The 24,992-nt window shown below is 36.0% G+C and overlaps 1 protein-coding gene across 2 annotated transcripts in view; it reads left to right on the top strand.

Annotated features, from left to right (window-relative positions):
* pola1.S (polymerase (DNA directed), alpha 1, catalytic subunit S homeolog) overlaps positions 1-24,992 on the top strand; it is a 181,705-nt gene that overhangs the window by 84,070 nt on the left and 72,643 nt on the right. For both annotated transcript variants that reach the window (NM_001088586.1, XM_041583016.1), the window contains 4 exon segments: positions 126-257; positions 1,784-1,958; positions 6,871-7,052; positions 13,424-13,555. In NM_001088586.1, the coding sequence (NP_001082055.1) occupies positions 126-257; positions 1,784-1,958; positions 6,871-7,052; positions 13,424-13,555 (621 nt within the window).

Genomic DNA, 24,992 nt, shown 5'->3' with positions numbered 1-24,992 from the left:
ATTTTTTTTGTATTTTTACTTAGTCTTTTTATGTTGTTCAGTCTAGGCTATTAGAAAATGTATTCATGTTTTGAGGTGTGATGAATACTAATACAATTACCATCATCTGTAACTACGTATTTCAGGCATTGACAAAGGATCCTCAGGATTACCCTGATAAAAAAAGCTTACCCCATGTACATGTTGCCTTGTGGATAAATTCCCAAGGTGGAAGAAAGGTGAAAGCTGGCGATACAATATCCTATGTCATTTGTCAGGTAATCCAACATTTAATACATTAAGAATTGGGTGTTTTTCTACTACCTAAATGTTTATTTATAAAAATGTTTTTTTTTTCTGGATCACTGTTAAACCTAATAATACCATTTTAAAATTAAGTAAACCCAATAGGGCTGCTTTACCACCAATATGGATTTATGCAACTTAGCATCTATTATAAGGTACTTTTTTATTATTGCAGTCAAAAAGGACATCATTTCGCAAAAATGTAATTTATTGTTTTCTTGAAACCTAGTTTCTAGATAAGGAGATCCCATACTTATATAAACCTATCCCATGCTTATAATCTTAGATTGTAGGCTGTATGGGATAGGGACTGCCTTACTACTGTGTCTTTTACAATGTGGTACTTAAACGTTCGTAAATATACAGAGATTTTTATAATATTTTCCTCCTTGTGTACACTATATTGAGGGTTGCAACCTTTTCCAAAATAACTTTTTTTGGCAGCCGGGAAGGGGGGGGGGGAGGTCTGGCCTGACAGAGGGAGATGGGAGTGGTGATGCTTAAAAGTGGCGCAGACCTCTCCTGGAAGATGGGGGAAGAAAAAACGCAAGCCAGAGGGTAAATTTACAAAAGATTCTGAGCAGATCGGCGGGGGGGGGGGTGGGGGGTGGGACAGGGGCATAACTTAAGGGTATTACTAATTTACCAGCTGCTACATTGCCAGAAAATTTGCAATACCAGCCCTGGCCTTGGCTGGTATCTTACAGGTTAAGCCGGTAAAATACAGGCCGGGTGGCAACCCTAACTATATTGTAAAATTGTACAACGCTAGTATCCTATGAGCACTTTATAAACAAAGCTATACATACATGTACAGGAGAACCTTTTTTTTTTTTCTACACCTTTAAGCTTCCTGTAAATATTTATATATTTAAGACATGTGTATGCCATATTATGTGCACAGAGTATGCTTATGTAATTTAGGAAAAACTATGAATAACAAAACTTCGGCGGGTTCCTTAACTTCTTAAAAAACGTAAGTGGTCATCATTAGGTCATCCATGAAGACTGTAAACTGTGACCACCGCCTCAGAGGCCTACAGAATGCAATTTGAAATTCTGACCCACTCATTTTTTTTCATTAGCCATTTCATTCTTTAGCACCATGTAATATTTTGTTTAGTACCATAGCAAATAGCACACTATTTTTTTTAACCTGGACACTATCTACCATTCTTAACAGCTTATGTTTTTTTGGGAGGAATATTGGGAGTGCCAGAAGATATGAAATAGTCTACCACTTGCTGCCAGAACCTTTGGCACAAGATGCTACAAGATTTATGTATATTCCCATTCATTTTTACTCTGTTTTGATGAATATTTTACATGTTATAATGTTTATTTATAAATTGCATTGTTCATTGCCATGTTTGCAAAAAAAAAAAATTGGATATGGCCTTCAGCATCTGTTTATGACCTCACGAGTGACACGGTGCATAAATCTGCTGTTTCAAGCTTTCTAAAATAGACTGTGTATGTTTATTCCCCTTTCATGTAGGACGGATCAAATCTTAGTGCGAGTCAGAGAGCATATGCCCAAGAGCAGCTGCAAAAACAAGAGAACCTTTCCATTGACACACAATACTACCTGTCACAGCAAGTCCACCCAGTAGTGGCTCGGATCTGTGAGCCCATTGATGGAATTGATTCTGCACTAATTGCAATGTGGTTAGGTAAGTATATTAATGCCTCCCCTTGAGGTGGTTCAGTGGCAAATGCCTCTCCTTGAGCCGCATACATTGTTCCAAATCTTCACTTAAAATAAACAAAAGAATATATTGCATAGGAGAATCCTACAAAGTTTTTAGTTTAAGGACTTTTAGGGGCAAATTTACTTATGGTCGAATATCAAGGGTTAATTAACCCTCGATATTCGACTGCCGAATTGAAATCCTTCGAAGTCGAAGGATTTACAACAATTCGTTAGATGAAAAATCCTTCGAATCGTTCGATAGCAAAGCCTATGGGGACCTTCCGCATAGGCTAACATTGACTAAGGTAGGTTTTAGGTGGCGAACTAGGGGGTCGAAGTTTTGTTTTTAAAGAGACAGTACTTTGACTATTGAATAGTCGAACGATTTTTAGTTTAAATCGTTCGATTCGAAGGTCGAAGTAGCCCATTCGATTGTCAAAGTAGCCAAAAAAAAATCGAAATTCGAAGTTTTTTTTATTCTATTACTTCACTCGAGCTAAGTAAATGGGCCCCTAAATGTATTTTCCAAGATTCCCAGTATATAGATAAGACTTTTGCTTTCAAAATGAGTTTCCAATATCAAGGCATCCATTCCTCACTAAATATGAAATCTAGGTAAGTCAAATAATATGTCGCGTATTACAGATCTAACTCTTTTAAGGGGAAGAAAAATCAAACATGATTAATCTTCAGTTTGCTGTATAATAAAGAGTAAACCATATTCACAAGACTGCCATCCGATTAATGGTTTGTCTGCAGTCATTTCCGTGCTGCCGTGTACCTGCATAAACCACTTCCTTCCCGTTTCTTAGTTCTATGCAATGAAGAAAGTGATGTTAAACTAAGCAAAGATGGCAACCGCAATCTAGCCAGGATGTCTAGCTTGTCAGTGGGCAATAATAAGGGTGCAAATTAATTAAATATAGTGGTTAGTTTCAGACAAACCGTGTTAACATATAGTAGTTTTATTGCATAATGTATGTCATCATTTCCTCTGAAAACTTTTACCTGTACATGGTGCATATTAATTGCTTTACATTGACATGCAGAATGTGCTGTTAAAGGAAGAGGTTGAAGAGAATTAAGATATTTCCCCCTAGATGGCAGCGATAGATACAGTAAACTTTTAGAATCAATAAACTCCTTTTAGATAATTCTGAAACTGATAGCATTAATCTGTATATATCTTATCTTTTTTAAAGGACATTTTAGCTAGAAATGTTAAGTTTTCTATTTTAACATTCTGTTTGAAGGATCCATTTAAAAGATAGTGCACTTCCACTCAATGTACCGTATTGCTGATTTATACTTATTTATGGCTCATAAAAATAATTTTTAATTTGATTTAATCTACAATAAATGTTATTTTACAAGGCAAAAGCATAGTTTACTTTTTTCTTCCTTTTTTTCTTGGCATCAAACACTCAGAAACTGGTGCCTTTATCCTTTAAAAAAAAATCCATTTCCCTCTCCAAGGGTGGCCCATGCTGTAAAAGGTTATCTGCTATCTGCAGGGCTAATTGATAGAAACTGCCATGATCTGTAGAGTAAATCTGAAATAATTTACAGGCTCAATTGGCTTTGTCAGTGTCATGAAGTGATAATGAGGCTGTCTGCAGAAATGAAGTTGCTCCTTGGACAGCTTTTCAGGGTCTTCAGCTTCTATTGTCACACTCTCAAAAGTAATAGATGCAGATGCCCATCCTTCCCAACTGCCTCCTGACAGCTCTGTGTTAAGGCTTTGTTTAGCAAAGAGCTCTACAACAGGTGGATACAGTCTGCTTGCCTCTCATGTTGAGCCAATGAACTGCTAAATATTTTGGTATATTAGGGGTTCACTTTGCTGCTTCATGCTATGGATTTTGGCGGAGGAGGACTTTTTAAAAATGTTTTGAGTAGGGATAAGTGAATTTGACCTGTTTTGCTTCACCGAAAATTTGCCACAGACCAAAATTCACTGAAATGTATTAGTCTATGGGCGACAAATTTTTTTTTTTCTTCCATTAAAGCCAATGGGCATCATTTCCGCGGCAAAACACTGGGAAAAAATGTGCTCATCCCTATTTTTGAGACATTGCCTAATTGTTACAAGCTATTAAGCATGACTTAAATGTTGTATTGACTTTTGTACATAATGGTTAGCCATAATAATGCTCTAGAGTTAAAAATTAGTTTACAATGCACAGGTAATTAATTCACTGCCATTGTCATTCTGATGGCTTGGTTTGCCATCCAACAGCTTCCGTTACCAGCCTTAAACTAGCCATAGATGCACAGATATTAGTCCTTGTATGATGAACATTTAAGTAATTGTTTGTTTAACAGAACGATCTAAAACTAACCATTCAAGTTTAAATTGTATGATCAGATGATGTTCTGGCCATTTTTTGACACTTGTATGAAAGTTATGCTATGTAAATAGTAGTGATAGTGTATGTCGTCAGATCTAGGCAATATGTGCAAATAATTTATCTGACAAATTTTCTAACCTGTCCGATAGGCTAAACAACCAATCACCACAGTATGGAAAATGTCAGGACAATTATTCTAGTCCACAGATGTACAACAATATGTGTCTGTGGCCAGTTATACCCTTTCCACAAAAGTGCTTGGCAGCATTTTAATATTCCTTCCATTCAAATGTGTAACGTCGGTGTTCACTGATAAATGGGTGATTGGGGTATGGGAGACCAATTACTAAACAGCTGATCTTGAGAACTTGCAATTTGATTGGGCAGTTATTGGTGAGGACATAAAGATAAACAATGTAGGTTAGAAAGGAAATCGGAAGGGAGGAGAAGAGCAAATTGCATTGAAAAAGGGTTAGGGGTGTGCTGGAAAGAGGAAGAGGGATGAAATTTAAAAGGTAGGTCAAGAGGAGCAAAAGATAAAGGGAATATTTAAAGAGAGATGATGTGGTGATAAGAGCGCAAAAGATAGAGGGCACCACAGAGGAGAGAGCATGGTGAAAACAATGGTATCGCTGATGGACTAGTTTAATTCCAGAGTTATTTTTATTTCAAGGGATCGGAACATCTGAATTTGACGTTCATCACAATCATTTTGTGATGCTATTTTACTCTTTCGATTCAATCGAGTAAATGGGGACATCCAGGGATCCATTTGGAGTTGCTTGCAGCCTTCCTGACATTCAAATTTTTTCCGGAGAAAAAAAACTCAATCAAGTTTTTTTTTTAATTTGAATTGAATTCGATTCAAGTTTTGGGTCAATTTAATTCATCAGAGTTTAAAAAAATGTATTTTTTTATATAAATTTTGATTGGTTGAATTTATGGGGGAGTTTTTAAAAACTCACATGAATTCTAAATACGACCTTTCATAAATGTGCCTCTAAGTGGGGTTTATTTATTTTATTTTTTTGGAACTTTTTTGGTTGAAGTCTGTTTATTTTTTATTTATTTTTTTTACGTATAACAAAGTTAAAGATTTATGAAAATATTGCTTTAGATTTCTTAATGCAAGTCCCTCAATCTCACCGTAAATGAACATCAAGCTGTGCATACAGTAGTCTCTAGCAGAGCAATGAGGCATTCTCTTCCAGCCAGAGCTTCAGGCCATAGTATAGAACACACTGCTTTTCAATTAGACCAGAAACCAGAATCTGCATGAAATTATGCTTAAATGTTTTAATCTCTTAAATAAACATGCCCATTGCCTTAACCATTCAATACTGTACCTTCGTTTGCTAGAACATGAAGTTGTCTTTAACATGTTGAATATTTGCAGATTAGATGAAAAGTAATTTGTTTTATAATCAGTAGTAAAGTACTGAGCCTTGCAAAGCAGAAGGGTTTAATTCAGCTCTCAAAATAATAATAAAATACATATGAGTTCTGCGTATTCGCAGCAAATTCTTCAAAACCTGTTCCCCTCTTCATCTCTAACTGCTTTTCTATGACAGATTAAATGAGGGAAATACTCTAAAATTTGGTTGTGTAGGCTGTGTCAAGAAAAGAACTAGCATTTTATTATTCTTTTGTTTACGATTTGTGTTCGCCTTTTCTACATCGGATTTCTAAGTTTAATGGAACATTCACCCCATTTTTGCAGTTCAGCATAGAACGCTATAATAGTTCCCTGCTAAAGCATGTAACTAGAGTGCCACAACTCTTGTATGTTTAGACTTGGATGACTTGCTTGAAATGAGGAGTGAAAAGGTAGGGCCATGGCTTTAGAAATGCATTGAACTAGCCTTGATTTTTGACTGATTTTTTTGCTGTTTTTAATATTTAACAAAAGAATTAAAAAAAGAAAACCATTAAAAAACAGGAAGGTTATGCCTCATCCTCTGCCTCACAATTAGCTGTTTATCCCTGCCTCCCAATGTTAAGGTGTTGAGAGTATTATTTTGCATTAAATGGCTTATTTTACAGTCATCAACAGTGCCAGAAAGTTTTTTGCTTAAATCAATGTATGACATCTAGATATATATATAGATATAGATATATATAGGTATATATATAGATATATAATTTTTTTTTTCCATGAATACTTCCTCAAATGCCTAGATGGCTGTTTACTCAACTGAAGGGGCAGGTTTTTCAACATTCTAATTTGTCTTTTGTACTGCGATTCAGGGTTTTTGAATTATGAAATTTGGATTTTCAAGAACTTGCAAGAAACTAGCTTAAAGATAAACAATAGCATCTAGAAGTACAAGTCAAAGTCCTTGGGAATTGTCCAAATATTTCCATTTTTTTTTTTTTTTTTTTTTTTTTCGTTTTGTTTTCTTCCATGGGTAGAATGTAATTTTTACTGTGTTGGAAGAGCCTGTCCCAGTTTAGGCCAAGGGGAAGGTGTAATAGGTATGTTGTAGATTTTGGAAATCCATTCTAAGGTAACTAATGGGAGTTTATGTTCTTTCATTTAAGGACTTGACCCTTCCCAGTTCCGGGCTCACCGGCACTACCAGCAGGACGAGGAAAATGATGCATTGCTGGGAGGTCCTTCCCAACTCACAGATGAGGAAAAATACAGAGACTGTGAACGGTTCAAATTCTTCTGCCCAAAGTGTGGAACGGAGAACATTTATGACAATGTTTTTGATGGCTCTGTAAGTTTCTTTTACTATGAACTGAACACTACAAACTTTTATGCAGAGAAATATGAGGACAATATCATCTGAAAAGTGATTTTCCATTGAACTTAGTATGGGATCCGGAAACCCAGAAAGTTTCAAATTATACAAAGGTCATCTCCCATAGATGCATAAATGCATTTTTTTAAATTATTGCCTTTTTCTCTGTAATAATAAAACATTACCTTGTACTTGATCCCAACTAACATATAATTAATCCTCATTGGAATCAGAACCAGCCTATTTGGTTTATTTAATATTTACATTATTTTCTCGTAGACCTAAAATGTGAAGATTACCAGATTTCATAAAGCCGTTATCCAGAAACCACAGGTCCCGAGCATTCTGGATAACCGGTTCTTACCTGTAGTAGGATTAAATTCAATAGGAATGACTGTCGTGGCAACTACATCCTATTTTCTGTTTTGTTCCCCCACTGTTGAGGTTGAATTTCTAATACAGGTATGGGACCTGTTATCCAGATTGCTTGGGACCTGGGGTTTTCCGGATAACAGATCCTTCCATAATTTGGATCTTCATACCTTAAGTTAATTACAGAACATTTACACATTAAATAAACCCAATAGGCTGTTTTTGCTTCCTATAAGGATTAATTATATCTTAGTTTGGATCAAGTACAAGCTACTGTTTTATTACAGAGAAAAAGGGAGAAATGTTTGGATTATTTTATTATAATGGAGTCTGACAGATGGCTTTTCTGTTTCTGGATAACTGGTTTCCAGATAACAGATCCCATATCTGTACTTGCTTCACTTGTTAGCTTTGAATGGGTCAGTCAGTGATAGTTAACTCTATGTAATACTAGTCTTATCGCCAATAGCAACTAAGCCGTTGGTAGAATTTAGAAACTTTATGCTTTTTGTTACATGTACTATTTTAGTTTTTCAGTTTATTGTAAAAATTGGACCCTAGCAACCAGGCTGCTACTGAAAATCCAAAACAAAGGCCATCTGAACTAAAAGCTAAACAGTTTTAAAGACCACAAATAATTAAATGTTTTTAAGTTTAAAGTGAACTAGGGTCCACTGTGTGTGATAGATTAGGAAAATACATTTAAAAGGAATAGTGTAAAAATATAAATGACTCTAGTTTAAATAATGTATTCTCATCTGACAAATGGCCAGGATAGAGAGAAAATACCTTAAAGGAAAACTATACCCCCCCCAAACAATGTAGGTCTCTCTAAAAAGATATTGCATTAAACAGCTCATGTGGAAAATCCTGCGTCATGTAAATAAACCATCTTCATAATAATATACTTTTCTAGTAGAATGTGCCATTGGGTAATTTTAAATAGAAAATTACCATTTTAAAAAAATAAGTGCCGCCCCCTGGGATCATTCGAGTCACTGTGCACACAAACATACCAAACAAACCATACATGTTAGGTCACATGAGCCAATTAACAGGCAGAGTTCTGTCTTTAGCTTCCACACTTCTTCCTGTTACAGTTAGAGTTGTAGTATTTCTGGTCAGGTGATCACTGAGGCAGCACAGAGACCATCACAAAATGGTGGTTCAAGGCAAGATGTAAAAGGACAATATTTATTTAAGTATATATACCAGTTTGGTAATTCTTTCATATGTGACTTAATATGATATAAACTATTTGTTGCTTAAGTATTCATTTTGGGGGTATAGTTTTCCTTTAAGCATGTCGCTTATCTGCCACCTCATCTACAGAACCCAAAGATAAACCTTGTATCTTCACTCCTTTTTGAACTTGGTTATCTGACTGATGCTGCAGGCTTAGCATAGTTTAATTTGCACTAAATAATTTTTTCTTCAGAACATCCGACACGTCGCATGCGTTTCATTGCATGGCGGCGTGTCAGCTCGAGCCGCACCTTGGAGTTCCTCCCTTAACCACTGTATCAAAACAAAAACTAAGCTGACTAGTAAAAAAAAGCATTTTTGAGTTAGGTGTAAGAATGGCACCTCTACCTTTTAAACATAAAGTTCTTCAAACCCTTAGGTATTTGCTCAGATGTAGAGTCTAGAACATTATGCAATTATAGATTTATCAAACTGTATTGATAGCTTTATTATTATGATAATTATTTATAAGGCACTAACCTATTTTGCAACACTAGAATATAGCCCCTGGATATTTCTCCCAGTGGCATCAAAGCAGGTGCTCATTTTTGAATATCTTACATGGAGCCAATAAATGACCATGGATTATGTAAAACAGAGCCTCATGTACTCTGCAGGTCCACAAACGTGTAACAACCAATCACAACTTGTATTGGTTACCCCTTAGGAACTTTTTCATGCTTGTGTTGCTAAGCAACTTTTTATCTATCTATCTATCTATCTCTCATCTACCTATCTGTCTATCTATCTATCTATCTATCTATCTATCTATCTATCTATCTATCTATCTATCTATCGTCTATCTAACTATCTATTGTCTATCTATATATCTATTTATCATCTATCTATCTATCTATCTATCTATCTAACAAACAAGGGAAAGTTGTGCTCACCACTAACATTAAGCGGGGGTGCAATGAGGCTGTGACCACAAAATACTACTTTGACGTAGTTGGCCAGCTTAAATATATTGCAATATATGGACAAACAATCCCTGTTTTGTTTAAAGGGTAAGGCATTTTTCAGTAGCAGTATGCACAAAATGTCGCTGTCTTAAATATATTGATAATGGGTTGAGTGCAGAGGACTCTTGTATTTGACTATATCTATATATATATATATATATATATATATATATATATCTATATATATATATCTATATATATATATATATATCTCTTCAGTGAAAAAAGACCGCACTCACAGGACTTTGTATGAAAAAAAAGCCGGGCTGTGATTTTATTCGTCAACGTTTCGGCTATCAAACTCTAGCCGTCCTCAGGATTTGAGGACGGCTAGAGTTTGACAGCTGAAACGTTGAGGAATAAAATCACAGCCCTTGTGGCTTTTTTTTCATACAAAGTCCTGTGAGTGCGGTCTTTTTTCACTGAAGATATGTAAATTTTTACCAGCACCAAGGCATTTAACCACTTTATTGTGGAGTGCACCAGGTCGGATTCTTTATCTCTATATATATATATATATATATATATATATATATATATATATATATATATCTATATATATATATATATATATCTATATATAATACACAAAAGCCATGAATATCCTGTAAATTATATCCTTATAAACGGTGAGTTCTGATGTCATTTCTGTCACATGACTCATTGAAATGTGCGTATTATAATAAATAAAGTACCCCCAATTGTAAAATATGAGGATATTAGAAGTTACCTCGGAGTTCCATGACCTGTATAAAAACACTCGGCCTTCGGCCTCGTGTTTTTATATGGTCATGAAACTCCTCGGTAACTTATAATATCCCTATATTTTACAAAAGGGGGTACTTTATTCACTATATATCTCTATATATCTTTCAATTGATCTTCACTGTTTATTTTGTATAGTTTTTTAATTATTGGCTTTTTTCTTCTGACTCTTTCCAGCTTTCAAAAAGGGCCACTGACCCCATCTTAAAAACTGCTCTCTAGGTCTATACATTTAATGTTATTGCTATTTTTATTACTCTTTCTATTCAGACCACCCCTAGTCATATTCCAGTCTCTTATTCAAATCAATGCATGGTTCCTAGGGTAATTTGCTAAAATTGCAAACAGGAGAGCTACTGAATAAAAAGCTAAATAACTCACACCACAAATAATAAAAAAAGAAAACCATTTGCAAATTGTCTCAGAATATCACTCTCTACATCATTCTAAAAGTTCATTTAAAGATGAACAAACCAACAAACTAAAGCTCAAAATGTTTGCACATATCTCTTTAATGCACTTCAAGGGCTGCCATTAGAAACCCACTTTTTCCAGCATGGCCTTGTGCAAATATAACTTTTAAAGTTCTCCATGCTGCCGTAGAGAACAGTGCAAAACATTTAAACAGAGCACAATGTGGCCTCCAACAGCTGTACCTGTACCTGCTTTACCCCCCTGTTGCCTGTATGTATGTTGTTGCTGCAACAAATGCCCAAAACTTGATTCATAGAAATGTGATTTAAGTTGTTCCATAAAGCCACAGAGAATTTCAATTTACCAGCCATGGAGAAGTATAAAAATGAAATGACTTTGTTCTTGAGCTGTCATTTGCTACTTATTCTATTCTGTAATGCATCGGCTTTACTTTGAATTAGAAGCACATTTGAATTGTTACAGCTTATCTGCTGCTCATCCTCTTTTTAATAACGTGTCTGGTTATGTTATCACTCCTGCTGTCTTTCCACTTCAGACTTGAAAGTCCCTGGAGTGCTTTACTGCCATGAAGTGTTGCCAAAAAATGCAAAATCGTCCTTGGAATACAAAGCAAAATTGGCCAGCTTGCAAGATTCCCCCCCACTGGCAGCCACGTACTAGGTTTTGGCATGGTAGTAGGCCATCTATTGGCAAAAAAAACCTTGAAACCTGGAGACTGTACATTCCTTTTTATCTCAATTAAAAGTAATTATTTTTAGCTAATTTGGACACTTGGCAGATGGCTTTTTTTCTTTTTTTTTTTTTTAAAATCAACATAACTGTCATTGGTAGCGAGGAAGAAGATGATACAGACTCAGATCAGCAGTCCCATGCTAAATCCTTGACTTTTGCTTCATAACAGTTGTAAATAAGATAGCCAATTGCATAAAGACATGATAATTTGCAGATGGTCTAACTCTTGTGGAGTCTGATGCCATGCTCTGAAATCTCTTCCATCTAGAATTTCTTGCTAATGGGGCTTTTATTTGGATGGGGGGGGGAGACAGACCATATGTTAACAGGGGAGTAGAAAGGTTAGTATGATTAGGCAGGGTTTATTTGAAAGTGGACAATAAGAGTATTAATTTGTTATGTTGATTTCTTATGCAAAATTTTCACTCACTCAACTGCAAGATCTGACATAGTAATTAAAAAATAATCATCTGGTGCATGTTTTATTAGCAGTTATAGAGAGTGGAGAAGGTATAAATACATTTGTTTATGCTCTGCGGGGATATTATGTGCCTACTTTCACTAATGCTGTAAATACTGGTGTTCTTTTTGGTAATATTTGTAAAACTGATATTTTGGGTGTTTCTTCCCAGATTATGAATTGTTCTTGCAATCATGCTTTATTTCTATAGAGTAGGCTTATTCTGCTCTTCATTACACTTGTGTGGATATCTACATAAAATATATACAACCACGTTCAGTTAGTGTCTTGGTTAGAATTCACTGTAGGTGCTGTAAGGCAGCATTCGTTAAATGAGTGCCGATTGCGATTAGTAATAGAGCTCGGAGAATTAATCAAAAATTAGTCGTATTTGCCTCACAGTCATTTGGAAACTAACTGAAATTTTAATTGCTTAATAACATTAAGAAATGTTAATCACATCCAATACAGTTCTTGTTGCACTTTGAGTAGCTTCAGTTCATGATGATATATGCACTTTAATCAAATAACAAGGGACCTGAAGTCCCTCTGTTTTCTACAGTGGGTGGTTCACAGATTCCCAGAGTCCATCAATTCTCAATGGAACGAGGTAAAAGGAGGGGTTGGATCACTCTTGAGCCTAAAGGGACTGGATAGATATTTCCTGTGAGCATATACACAGCTATCGTGATTTCCTTTAAATTATGAAACTGAATCTATTGAATCGTATTTCAATAGTTCTTTGCCACAATTTTATCCAAGTCCATGCAGTGTGGAAAAATTGCATGAAGGAAACAATACAAGCATTTCTGTAAAACTAGTAGTCGAATAGAGCAAAACACTAGTAGATTATTAAGTGTTAAAAAAACAACAACAAAAAGTATAAGGATTCATGTAATATTGTTTGTTCCAGGAGACTAGCATGTATGTCTCCTAGTCAAATACTAGGCACTTATATAACAGTGTAACAAACTGTAACCCACAGCACCTTAATACCCCTCTGAATATGTATGTTACCCTCCCATTTAGACTGTAAGCCCTACGGGCAAGGGTCCTCTAGCCTTTTGTTTCCTTGACACTGAGCACTTAATCTGTATTGTAATTATATTTGTTGTTACTTTTTATTCCAATGACCCCTTGTTTGTTACTACTAATTTATTGTTTTGCTGTACAGTGCTTTGCCCTCAAGGAGCGCTTTACAAATAAAAATATTCATACAAATACAGATGTGCTTTTAATGATTATTAGATGACCAGCTGAAAGAAAGCAGCCTTCTTATATGATTTTAGCTACAGAATATGCTATCTGAAATAACAAAAATACATTGCCCTCTATTTTCTTTCTGCTTGACATGTCTTGTTCTTTAAATATAGGGACTGCAGATTGAACCGGGCTTGAAGCGCTGCAGTAAACCAGAGTGTGATGCTTCTCCCTTGGACTATGTTATTCAGGTTCACAACAAGCTGCTCCTGGACATAAGACGATACATAAAGAAATACTACAGTGTAAGTAATAGATACACTTTCTGTCATATAAAACTCTTGCTGCAAACTGTTGCAGCACATCTACATCCCAGTCATGGGATGTAGATATACATGTCCAGCCATGCTAAATAGCTTAGCACATTTACAAGAATGTAAAAGAATGTAAATAAGTAATTTTTATAAATATAGATGAATGGATGGTACCCTATTAGGGTCAGGCCACATTGGGCGTTTTGGGGAGATTTGGTCACCTGGCGACTAATCGCCTCGTTTTTGCGGCAACCAATTTCCCCAAACGCCTTCCCTCACTCTGCTCCGGCTAAAATGAAAAAACGCCGGCGCTAATCACATGAGCAATTCGTTTTCTGAAAATCTAAATGAGGCTTTGTGCATTTAGTTAGTAGAATTTGATTTTGCATAAGTACCTGGAGTATTCCTTAAATGCAGTGGGTGGGGTTGCTTGTGGCAAGGAGCTTCTATTCTCATCACCCATAGGCAGAAGTGTCAGAGCTTCCTTTTTTACTTTTAGCCTCATATTTCTTTAGTGGTAGACAGAAAATGATCTAGACCATCAGAAACAGTTACAGATTTTCTCTGTATACATTATATTCAGAATGTGAGGCTACAAGGAGGTTTCTACATGCAACCATGTTTCTGGAATTTGGCTCACCCTGAGCTTCATGGTATCCTTATCGTAACTTATAGGGATGTGCCATATATTTATATTTTTCTGACAGGAGTTGATTCAGGTTTGAATATCCAAGTTAAATGCATCCCTGATTCTATTACAGTTCCTCTCTACGAGTATGGGATCTGTTATCTCGCATACACTTGGTAAAGGATGTAAATTGTCATATTAAATTACAACAATACCTTTAAGCTGGCCACGCACACACTAAAATCCAACCTTTAGTGCGGTTATCAAGCGAGAAGATCTTTGCACGGTTTGGCCACTAGCTTTAGCTGCATCTATAGCATCTTGAAAAATATTTGGCCAAATCCTAAAACAAATACTGCATTTAGTTCTTCTGTACCTATAGATACAGCTTGAGTATGAAGGGTCACTGTAATGGAAAGGGAGGATTAGCTGGTGATTCACCAGTGGGCAATTGTATGTTAAAACATATGTTAAGGTGTTGCAGTGTATAAAGGTTGAGTTGTAACCCTAAAAGAACAGTATGCATTATAAACTATACTAAAAAACATAAACTTACTTTGTGTAAAATATAAAAAGAAAATCTACTAGAATTGGTGTGCCTCTTTACAACTGTCCATGGTTTCCTTTTAAACAGCTTCAGATAATGTACAAGGAAAGCACATTTCTGGCGTTCATTTTTAATTCAAAGGAAGACACTGTGATCCCACAAGTGCTCCTTTCTACTCCTTTATAAGGTTGCCGCATAAGAATGCTAATTATGCCAAGGCATAATTGATTTAGTGATTCTTATTGAAGAGGAGGGAGGTGCAAATATAGAAATGCCAAGCTAAGTTTAAATTCAGAAATGAGAAAAGGGCTTTTTTTAAACAAGAAATTTCATCATCTTGTCAGCTGGCAGAATGCCTGCTGTGGATTCACAAAGCTAAAGAATTACACTTTCATGAAATTTTCCTCACTAACTGCCCTGGTTAATTTGCAAGATAACCCACTGTTCTAATTCATTCTGCAGTTGGGAGGTGCGTGTTCTTATCTTTTTTTATCTGACAAAGCATTTTGTGTAAATCGTTTTGGCCCTCAAGTAGGCTCTCTTGAGATGACGCTTTTTACAATAAATGTGTCTGTGATAGCTCTTTAGACTATTATGCTTACAATAGATCCATAGAACTGGTAATTAATTCAGTACAGCTTTTTTTGAGACTAAAAGAATAGGTATAACACTATCGAGCTGCCGTGAAGTTTGTTTAGCCGATTTTGCTTGAAGTGGTGGCCTCATGAAGTGCGGATTAAGTACTAGGAGAAGAAAAGCCAATATAGCACCAGCACCTCCTCACATATATCTCCACCACATTTTATATCAATGTACTAGATATGCTTACTAAATATATTTACTAGATTAATATTATTGTAGTTTCTTGTCTTTTAAAATTATTTATTTTTTGTGATTGGACTATTTTAAATATTGGGGTTTTTTTTCTAATGGACTCCATATATTATATTATAGGGTAAATTGAATTCTTGTGTCAGATTTGAAATATTAATTAATAATAGTTCAGGTATGGAAACTGTTACCCTAGAATGCTCAGCACCTGGTGTTTTCTGGATAAGGGGTCTTTCCTTAATTTGGATTTCCCTACCTCAATTCTACTAAAAAGTAATTTAAACATTAAATAAAACCAATAGGATTGTTTTGCCTCCAGTAAAGAGTTGCTATATCTTGGCATCACATTTATGGAACTGTTTTATTATTACAGTTATTATAATTATTTAGGGATGCACCAAATTCATGATTCAGTTCGTGATTCAGCATTTTTCAGCCAAATCCCTGGCCAAACCGAATCTGAATCCTAATTTGCATATGTAAATGAGAGGCTAGAGGGAAATCACATGACTTTTTGTCACCAAAAAAAATTAGTATTCGGTTCGATATTTGCCCGAATCCAAAATAGTGGATTCGGTGCATCCCTTTAATTATTTAATCAAAATGGAGTCTATGGAAGATGACCTTACAATAATTCAGAGCTTTCTGGATCATAGGTTTCCAAATAACTGATCCCATACTTATATTATGAAATAACACACAATATAATAGTGATAAAGCTAACATTTGCAGCTAGTAGGTGTGGTTGAATATTGTATATTGTAAACGATTGTTTCTTAAAGAAACCACGACTATAAATTCTATCAGAGAAGATTTATTACACACATTTATGGGCCAGCAATGTAATATACCTTGTTATCATCTATCCAATGATTTTAAAATGTTAATTTGAAGTTTTTTGAAATTCTTATAACTATGTCTTGAAATTGTACTCGGGGCCAGCAGTCCTTTTTACATTACTGGCCCACACGTGTGTAATAAATCTTCTCTGATAGAATTTTCTTTTTCTGAAAGAGTCGTGGTTTCTTTAAGAGACAAAGTTTTACAAAACCATGGGAAAGGCTGATGGCAAGCAGGCATCGTGAAATACAGAAACAGAGTAAAAAAAAGAGAATGCTACAAGAACAAGACAAGGAGGCCTATTTATCTCATTTTATAGGTTTTTGAAACCACGACTAAAACTACAAATGTTATGGAATTTATTAAAAGATCCGAATATAAAAAGCACCTGAACCATGCACTAAAAAAATTGTATACCTCTAAAACCTTTTTTGACAATTCCTAGAGGAAAAAAAATCTGGAAACCTCTAAAAGTCCAAATTGATTAAAAGTAGTCCAAAAGATCAGCCCAGCTCCCATTGACTTCTGTAGCACCTCAACAACTTGTATTTGGCAAATTTTTGCATTAGAGCTCTTCGTGGTATGTTATTCATGGTACAGGTTTTCAGGATATGCACTGACATCACAATGGATATGCTATGGCCTCAAGATACTAGCTGCCAAAAACGTATGCAACTTGTGTGCATGTAACCACAGGATTCGCAATCGACATTTAGGAACACACACCTGTCTCTCAGTCCGCCTGACAGGTGTTATCACATTTTCCGTTTATGACACTTGTGGATCATGTAAAAAAAAAATCTTCCTGCTGCTAGATTTCCTTTTTTTAAAATGAAATTTAATTTTTCTAACCCCACTGCCGGTGTCTTTTCTTACTCAATGGCAGTGATCCCCAACCAGTGGCTCGCGAGCAACATGTTGCTCTCCAACACCTTGAATGTTGCTCTCAGCGGCCTCCAAACAGGTGCTTATTTTTGAATTTTTGGCTTGGAAGGAAGATTTAATTGCATAAGAACCAGGTGTACTGCCAAGTAGAGCCTCCTTTAGGCTGCACGTTTTCATAGGAGCTACCAAATAGCCAAACAAAGCCCTAATTTAACATGACCATGGACTTTTTTATGCTTGTGTTGCTCCCCAACTCTCTTTGCATTTGAATGTGGCTCATGGGTAAAAAAGGTTGGGGACCTCTGCCCAATGACAATTGATGTCACAATTTGATAATTGATCATGCAACTAAACAAAGGTGCAACAGGGATTTTTCTTTTTTTTTTTTTTTTTTGGTATGAGATTTTTAATTTGGTACACCTTATCCAGAAAGCTCCGGATTACAGGACGGCCATCTCCCATAGACTCCATTTTAATCAACTCATTCTAATTTTTAAAAATGATTTCCTTGTACTTAATCCCAATTAAGATTTAATTAAATCCTAAATGGGGGCAAAACTATCGGGTTGAATTAATTTTCAAACTATTTTAAGTAGATTTATGGTAAAGCAATCCAAATTACATAAAAGATCCCTATCTGGAAAGCCCCACCAGGTTGTAACGTAGCAGAGACAAAGCCATTCCCATTATAATGTATTCGCTTGATGTAATGATTGTGCATTCACTTAAACACTTAACTAGAAAGTAACTTGGAAGTGTAGCCGACTTAATTAGTTCATTCCACTAGTTTTACTCTTCTCTCTGCAGATTCAATTGCTTTTGTAAACCACATCACATAAGTCACTTAACTCCTCGAAATAAAATAATGCTTTAAGCTTGCACATAGCAAATGCAGCATCTCTGCAGAGCCCTGGGACCATCCTATGATGAGTAATTGCTTTTACATCAGTGACAAGAGAGAGACAAGAATGTGCTTTCCTTGAACTTAACAACAGTTTGGGCAATTTTCTATAATCCAGTAAATACAAATTGTAGCTTGATTATCCATCTACGTCTGTCAAGTGAATTTTAATGGATGAATGAATAAGTCAAATCTATGCATGAAAATATACAAATGTGCAAAATGTAGGTCTAATTATAAGGCTGCTGAATTTACACAAGGTCAGGTAAACAAGGCACCAGCGTAATGATTATTAATTGTTAATAATGCCTTTGGGGAAACATTCACATTTCCTGAGCACTGAGCAGTTTGTGCATTTTCCCATCATTTGAAAACTCAAATGATCAGAAAGCAGCAAGTTTGATGGCAGAGAACTATTTTTCCTGCCTCTGCTCTACACTACATGTAATTGCGCAACTAATTTGTCGATTGTAGGCGAGATGACATTTTTAGGTTTGCACTGACAACGGTAGGTTTATTTCTTCTTGAATGATGGAATATATTTATTCATTCGGTATCGTTCTACTGTGTCACATTGTACTTTTCAGACCCTTTGCTGCCAATGTAAAAAAATCTTCAAATAAAATTCCTTATCATAAATAGTATAGCATAGTATAAATTTCTAAAATTTCTAAAAAATTTTAACTTGTGCTTTCTTTTCTAGTATTTGATCATAAATAGTGTACAATTGAGGCCTTGAATTTATTATTCTATAGAACGTGCTCACTTTTCTAAGCTGCAGAGTTTTTCTCTGTTAATCTGACTCATACACTGGCCATTTGAAATTGGTCCACCAATTTTGTGGCGTATGATGGAGTTCAATTAATTCTGTCCCATGTTAATGCAGATGTTAATTATTCCCACGTAGGACCAGACAACGATGAACAAAAACATTTTTTCCCATGTTTCAATATTCTTTACGCCAAAACTCAACTTTGATTTACAGTAATGAATTTTCCATTGAGTATTTTTTAAAATGCAAGTTTTTTTCCCATACATAAGCACACATACACGTTCATTCGAATTAAAAAAAAAAACTTTTTCGAAATTTTGATAAACAGGCCTGCCCATCTTAATTATAAGATTTTACAAATGTTGAGATGCTCAAATTTGAAGAAAAAAAATTTCTTCAACAAAAAACACAAAGGCCAGCTTATTTTGTATTTTATGAAACTATCAAGGATTTTTTTCCAGATAAAGCTTAAGCTTGCCGAAATCCATTCAAATTAACGCGGATTTTAGCTCAACTGAACTACATGTTGGGTTTTTTTTGCAGTTGGGAAAATTTGTACAACAAATGATATATGTCAAGAAATGCATTGGATCAGTTTTTAAGAGCAATTTTCATTGTGAAAACTGGAATTTGGTTTATCTGTCCAAAGGGGAAATATGACAAAGGTGCTTAACCTGGCCAAATGTACTTCAAAACACTTTGCAGTCTAGCACTTTTAGCATATATTAGTCTCATTTCTTAAAGAAACTGCATACAAATTTACAACTCTTTGAAAGACCTGCATAAAATGTAAAGAATTGTTTTTTTTCTTTGGGGAATAAATGGTTAGACTGTACACATTTACAAAGGCATTTATTAGTTTAAAAGAAAAATACTTTAATTGAAACTAAACCAGTTAAGTTAATTCTACTCGACCCCCAAAGAATAAGTTTATAAATTGCTTGCAATAATTTTGCTCCTTTTTTTATTTTGAGTTTTATTTTGCATAATACCAAGTTAAAGGGTATACCAGAAATTACATAGGGTTTAAATACCAACCCAGAAGCAGATCTGTGACAGCAATAGGCCCATATCTCTAATGGTACCCACAGTCGTTCCATATCTTTCAGACCTTGGCTTGACTTTACAAGGCATTTGGCATTTTATTGCTCCTTTTTTTCCACCTTGCAGTCTATTAAATAAACAGGTTTCTGGAGCCTTGAAAATTTAATATACTGCAGTAGTACTCCCATTTTATTTTTTCTGGGTACCAGAAAAAAATGGTGTAAAATCTGAAAAAACTTAAAATAAGGGAAATGTATTATGTGTAATATATAGATGGGACCACAGAAAAAAACCGATGTAAAATGAGGAAAAACTTAAAATCAGGGGATGACTGTGTTTGTTATTGGTTTACTCAAGAGACATCTGACTTTTTAAATCATATATCTTCTTAGGTCTTAGACTCAATACATAGTTATTTTGGATAAACTAGTTGGAATATGTGTTTTATGAGCGCTATTATCTGTGTAGCACCCAGTTTATGCTTAGAGTAACTGATGCATACATATTTGTGAAGTCAGAAGAAGATTTGTATCCGATAGCATTCTGGCAAAAATGTACCATCCCACAAGTTTTTAAATGTTTTGATTAGTTTAATGTACACACACATTTCTTGTGTGTGAACACAGCGGGTTAAATACTAATGATCACTTGGTCAGTTGTCTTCCTTTGACATTTGTGGAAGGTTTTCCTGTATTTGACATTATGTCCCTGATAGTTCTAGACTTGGGTCATTCTGACCTACAGTCTCTTGACTCTGATAAGATACTCTACGTCTGTTCTGAGAGGGCTCATCATTTCTTTCCTTGTTTGGTATAAATAAAATAACATTAAATGTTCACAAGCGGTTTCCTATGTGGTTCAGTCATTCCTTCATAGAAGAACAAAACTTCCTTTTTTTTATTTTTTTTTTTATTTTGAGGGGTTATTGACAACCCCAGGTGGTGCAAGAGTATGCCATTAAAGAAGCACTAAACCCCCCTACTAATAAAAACCCTTACCCCCTCTCCTCCATAGTCCCCCCTCCCTGCTCCCCCCCCCCCCCCGCACAGGCTTTCACAAAGTAAATGCCCCTAAGCTGGTAATTACCCCTCATTGCAGAGTCAGCGCAGTGGAGCTCACGGGCGCCATCTTCAGCGCTTCGGGAATCTTCAGTAGGAGATAGCCGTATCGGCGCATTCGCAGTTGTAGCAATATCCCGGTCACAAACAACTGCGCATGCGCTGAAAGCCATGGAAATTGACGAAGGGACCTGAAGATTACAGAATTGCCAGAAGATGGCGCCAGTGAGCTCCGTTGCGCTGACTGCAATGTGGGGTATTTACCAGCTTAGGGCATTTACTTGTGTGAACACCTGTGCGGGGGGAAGCAGGGAGGGGGGACTATGGAGAGTAGGGATTTTTATTGGCAAGGAGGGTTTAGTTCTCCTTTAAATTTTCATTTACCAGCACTTGTGCCTCTTTGAGTTTTTGCTCTCTACACAGAATACTAGTTGGAGACACAGCTTGGCGCTATACTTACCGTCTACCTATGGGCAAGCGGTAAGTAGAGAGCCCCAATGCAGACTGCACCTCCTTCTGCTCCCTAACTTGCACATCTAAATCACACACGTAGGTGGGTGAAGGGGAGAACTTCTACGGGCCTCCCCCTGCCTGTCTCTTTATAATTGAGCAAGGCCTAAAACAGATCACACCCAGTTCTAGGAGTAGTCCGCCCACAGTGGGCAGCTTGCAAAATGTAAAAAAATAGCTGATTGCGGCCTTATTTTGCACGCTGTGTGCTCACTTTTAAGTCCTGAAAATGAGAACATGAGCATTATGGAGAAGTGCACTTATGCTACACAGCTGCAGTGCTTTAGACTTTACAAACCTGTATAAGAGGCCTATCATTCTAATTTATTTATTATTTAGTAGTTTTAAGGGGATCTAACCCCAAACTATATTTAGATGTAAATATACAGTTTCTTGGAGCACTTTTGCATTTCTTAATCAGCTACTGAGATATTTGCTGTTTGTACTTCTAATACCAGGCTCAACTGAGAATCCGCATCCTTATGATTTACTAAATCCAGTGCTTAGAAAATTCATAAGCAGTTAGTGTCTCTGACTGTCTTGGCCTTCAGAGAGCTGCTGAGCTGAAGCCTGATTAGCAGTAGGCTGTCTTATATTGCTAATAAAGGTATAAGACCTCTTATCCAGAATGCTTGGGACCTGGGGTTTTCATACCTTAAGTCTACTAGAAAATAATTTAAGCATTAAATAAACCCAATAGGCTGTTTTTGCATCCAATAAGGATTAATTATATTTTAGTTTGGATCAAGTACAAGCTACTGTTTTATTATCGCAAGGAAATTTTGAAAAATTTGGATTATTTCATTATAATTGTCTGTGGGAAATGGTCTTTCCATAATTTGGAGCTTTCTGGATAATGGGTTTTTAGATAACGGATCCCATACTTGTATGTCAGAAAAAAAAGCTCAACAAAACTTCGGATTTTAAAAAATGATTGCATTATTCCCTATAAGAATTTTCTTTGATAAATGTAAACTTAAGGATGACGCATTCCTGTTCCCCATACAAACTACTATAGCTGATAGTGAAATATTTGTTTTATTCTCCCAAAGGATTTGTTGAGATAGCCCTAAATGTATACTTTGTTGTAAGGAGCAACTAACACTAATCTGTCCATTTTTTCTTCTTTGTATTGATTGAAAATTCAATTGAGAATCATGTTTAGAACCATGCTTTCTGTAGTAATCATAAAAGTCAGTGGGAAGACAAGAAAATTGAATTGTAAGAAACACTGCATTTTCCCTTATTTCAGCATAGATGGTCAAATAGTGGTCTTTTTTTAGTCTTGACATATTAGCGACTATTTCCCTGATGTTCAAATGTGTGGCCCATCGTTGTTGGCCATGCAGTGCAACATAATTTTTTTTTTAATATTGCTCCCTCCACATTCCCTGTTCTGTCTCCTTGTCATTATAATAGCCATACCACACATCCTCTCACACTGATGTGATACTGCCCTAGTGTTGGACACACATATTGCCCAGTTAACCCCAGCTTAGTCATCTGTAACTTTGATGCCTTGGTCAGAAATATTGTCGGCTAATGGAATTGGATTGCTTTTTAACACTGTATGTTTGTGTATCTTTATGCAGCTCTCTTTACAGTACAGTTTAAGTGCAAAAAGAGAAAACAAAAGGGAATACATTGCAATAAACATTCAGTTGCAAATATCGAGACAGGACAAAAGACATTAGAAAGACATTTCATTAAACCAGTCAAAACTGTTTGAATACAAGCCTGGCACCTCCCTGCATGGTGGTGTTTTCTTGGGAAAACTGCCTTTGACATCATTGGTCTCAAGGTCTAAAGCAACAGATTTTGTTGGGGGACCAACACCTTATTTTAAAAGCTTAGGACCACAATTAATGGCTGGAGTGGAGGTGCTAAATATAAATGCAAATTTAGCACAGTTATTCTGCAGGAAGAATAAGCAAAGTACAAAAACACCAGGGGGCCCATTTACTTAGCTCGAGTGAAGGAAAAGAATAAAAAAAACTTCGAATTTCGAATGATTTTTTTGGCTACTTAGACCATCGAATTGGCTACTTCGACCTTTGACTACAACTTCGATTTGAACGATTCAAACTAAAAATCGTTTGACTATTCGATAGTCGAAGTACTGTCTCTTTAAAAAAAAAAAAAACTTCGACCCCCTACTTCGCCACCTAAAACCTACCGAGGTGCAATGTTAGCCTATGGGGAAGGTCCCCATACGCTTTCTAACAATTTTTAGGTCGAAGAAAAATAGTTTGATCGATGGATTAAAATCGTTTGAATCGAAGGATTTAATCGTTCGATCGAACGATTTTTCTTCGATCGTTTGATCAAACTATTTGCGGTAAATCCTTCAACTTCGATATTCGAAGTCGAAGGATTTATATTCGGCAGTCGAATATCGAGGGTTAATTAACCCTCGATATTCGACCCTATGTAAATCTGCCCCTTACATTCGGCAGTCGAATATCGAGTGTTAATTAACCCTCGATATTCGACCCTATGTAAATCTGCCCCTTACATTCGGCAGTCGAATATCGAGGGTTAATTAACCCTCGATATTCGACCCTATGTAAATCTGCCCCAGGTGTATTGAGGGAGCACACCAAGATAAAATATAAATAAAGCACAATGGAAGTGTGGTGTGGTCAATTTTACAACAAACAAACAAACATACAAAAGAGGGGATTGATCAACGTACATTCCCTGATCCCCTGTTCTATTAGTAACAGAGAGGTTCTGCAAGTGCATACATTGTCGTTAAAGGAAAACTCCCCGAAAATGAATACTTTAGTAAAAAAAAGAAAAATACTTGGCATATTAAAGAATCTTATCAAACTGCAAGCTATATTTAAGTAAATATTGCCCTTTTACATCTCTTGCCTTGGACCACCATTTTGTGATGGTCTGTGTGCTGCCTCTGAGATCACCTGACCAGAAATACTGCAGTTTTAACTGTAACAGGTAGAAGTGAGGAAGCAGAAGACAGAATTATGTCTGTTAATTGGCTCATGTTACCTAACAAGTAAAGTTTGTTTGGTTTGTTTTTGTGTACTGTGAACCCTACGATCCCTGGGGACGGCCCTTATTTTTTCAAATGTTCCACACAGTATTGAAGTGCTCTACCTCTGTATGCTTTCTTTCGAAATCAGGTGCTCTGCAGTAAAATATCCCTGCCATGGGTTAGAAAATACACATGCAAAGTCCAAGCACCGCGGCACACTGACAAGATGACTGTGTTTGTATTCGTGGTATTTATTGGCTCTAATTCAAGTAGACAAAGGGCAACGTTTCAGGCCTCGCAGGGCCCTTTATCAAGGCTTGATAAAGGGCCCTGCGAGGCCCGAAATGTTGCCCTTTGTCTACTTGAATTGGAGCCAATAAATACCACGAATACAAACAGTCATCTTGTCAGTGT

Source organism: Xenopus laevis, chromosome 2S (genome assembly GCF_017654675.1).
Source record: "Xenopus laevis strain J_2021 chromosome 2S, Xenopus_laevis_v10.1, whole genome shotgun sequence".
Taxonomy (NCBI): domain Eukaryota; kingdom Metazoa; phylum Chordata; class Amphibia; order Anura; family Pipidae; genus Xenopus; species Xenopus laevis.
This window is presented reverse-complemented; position numbering and strand designations above follow the sequence as displayed.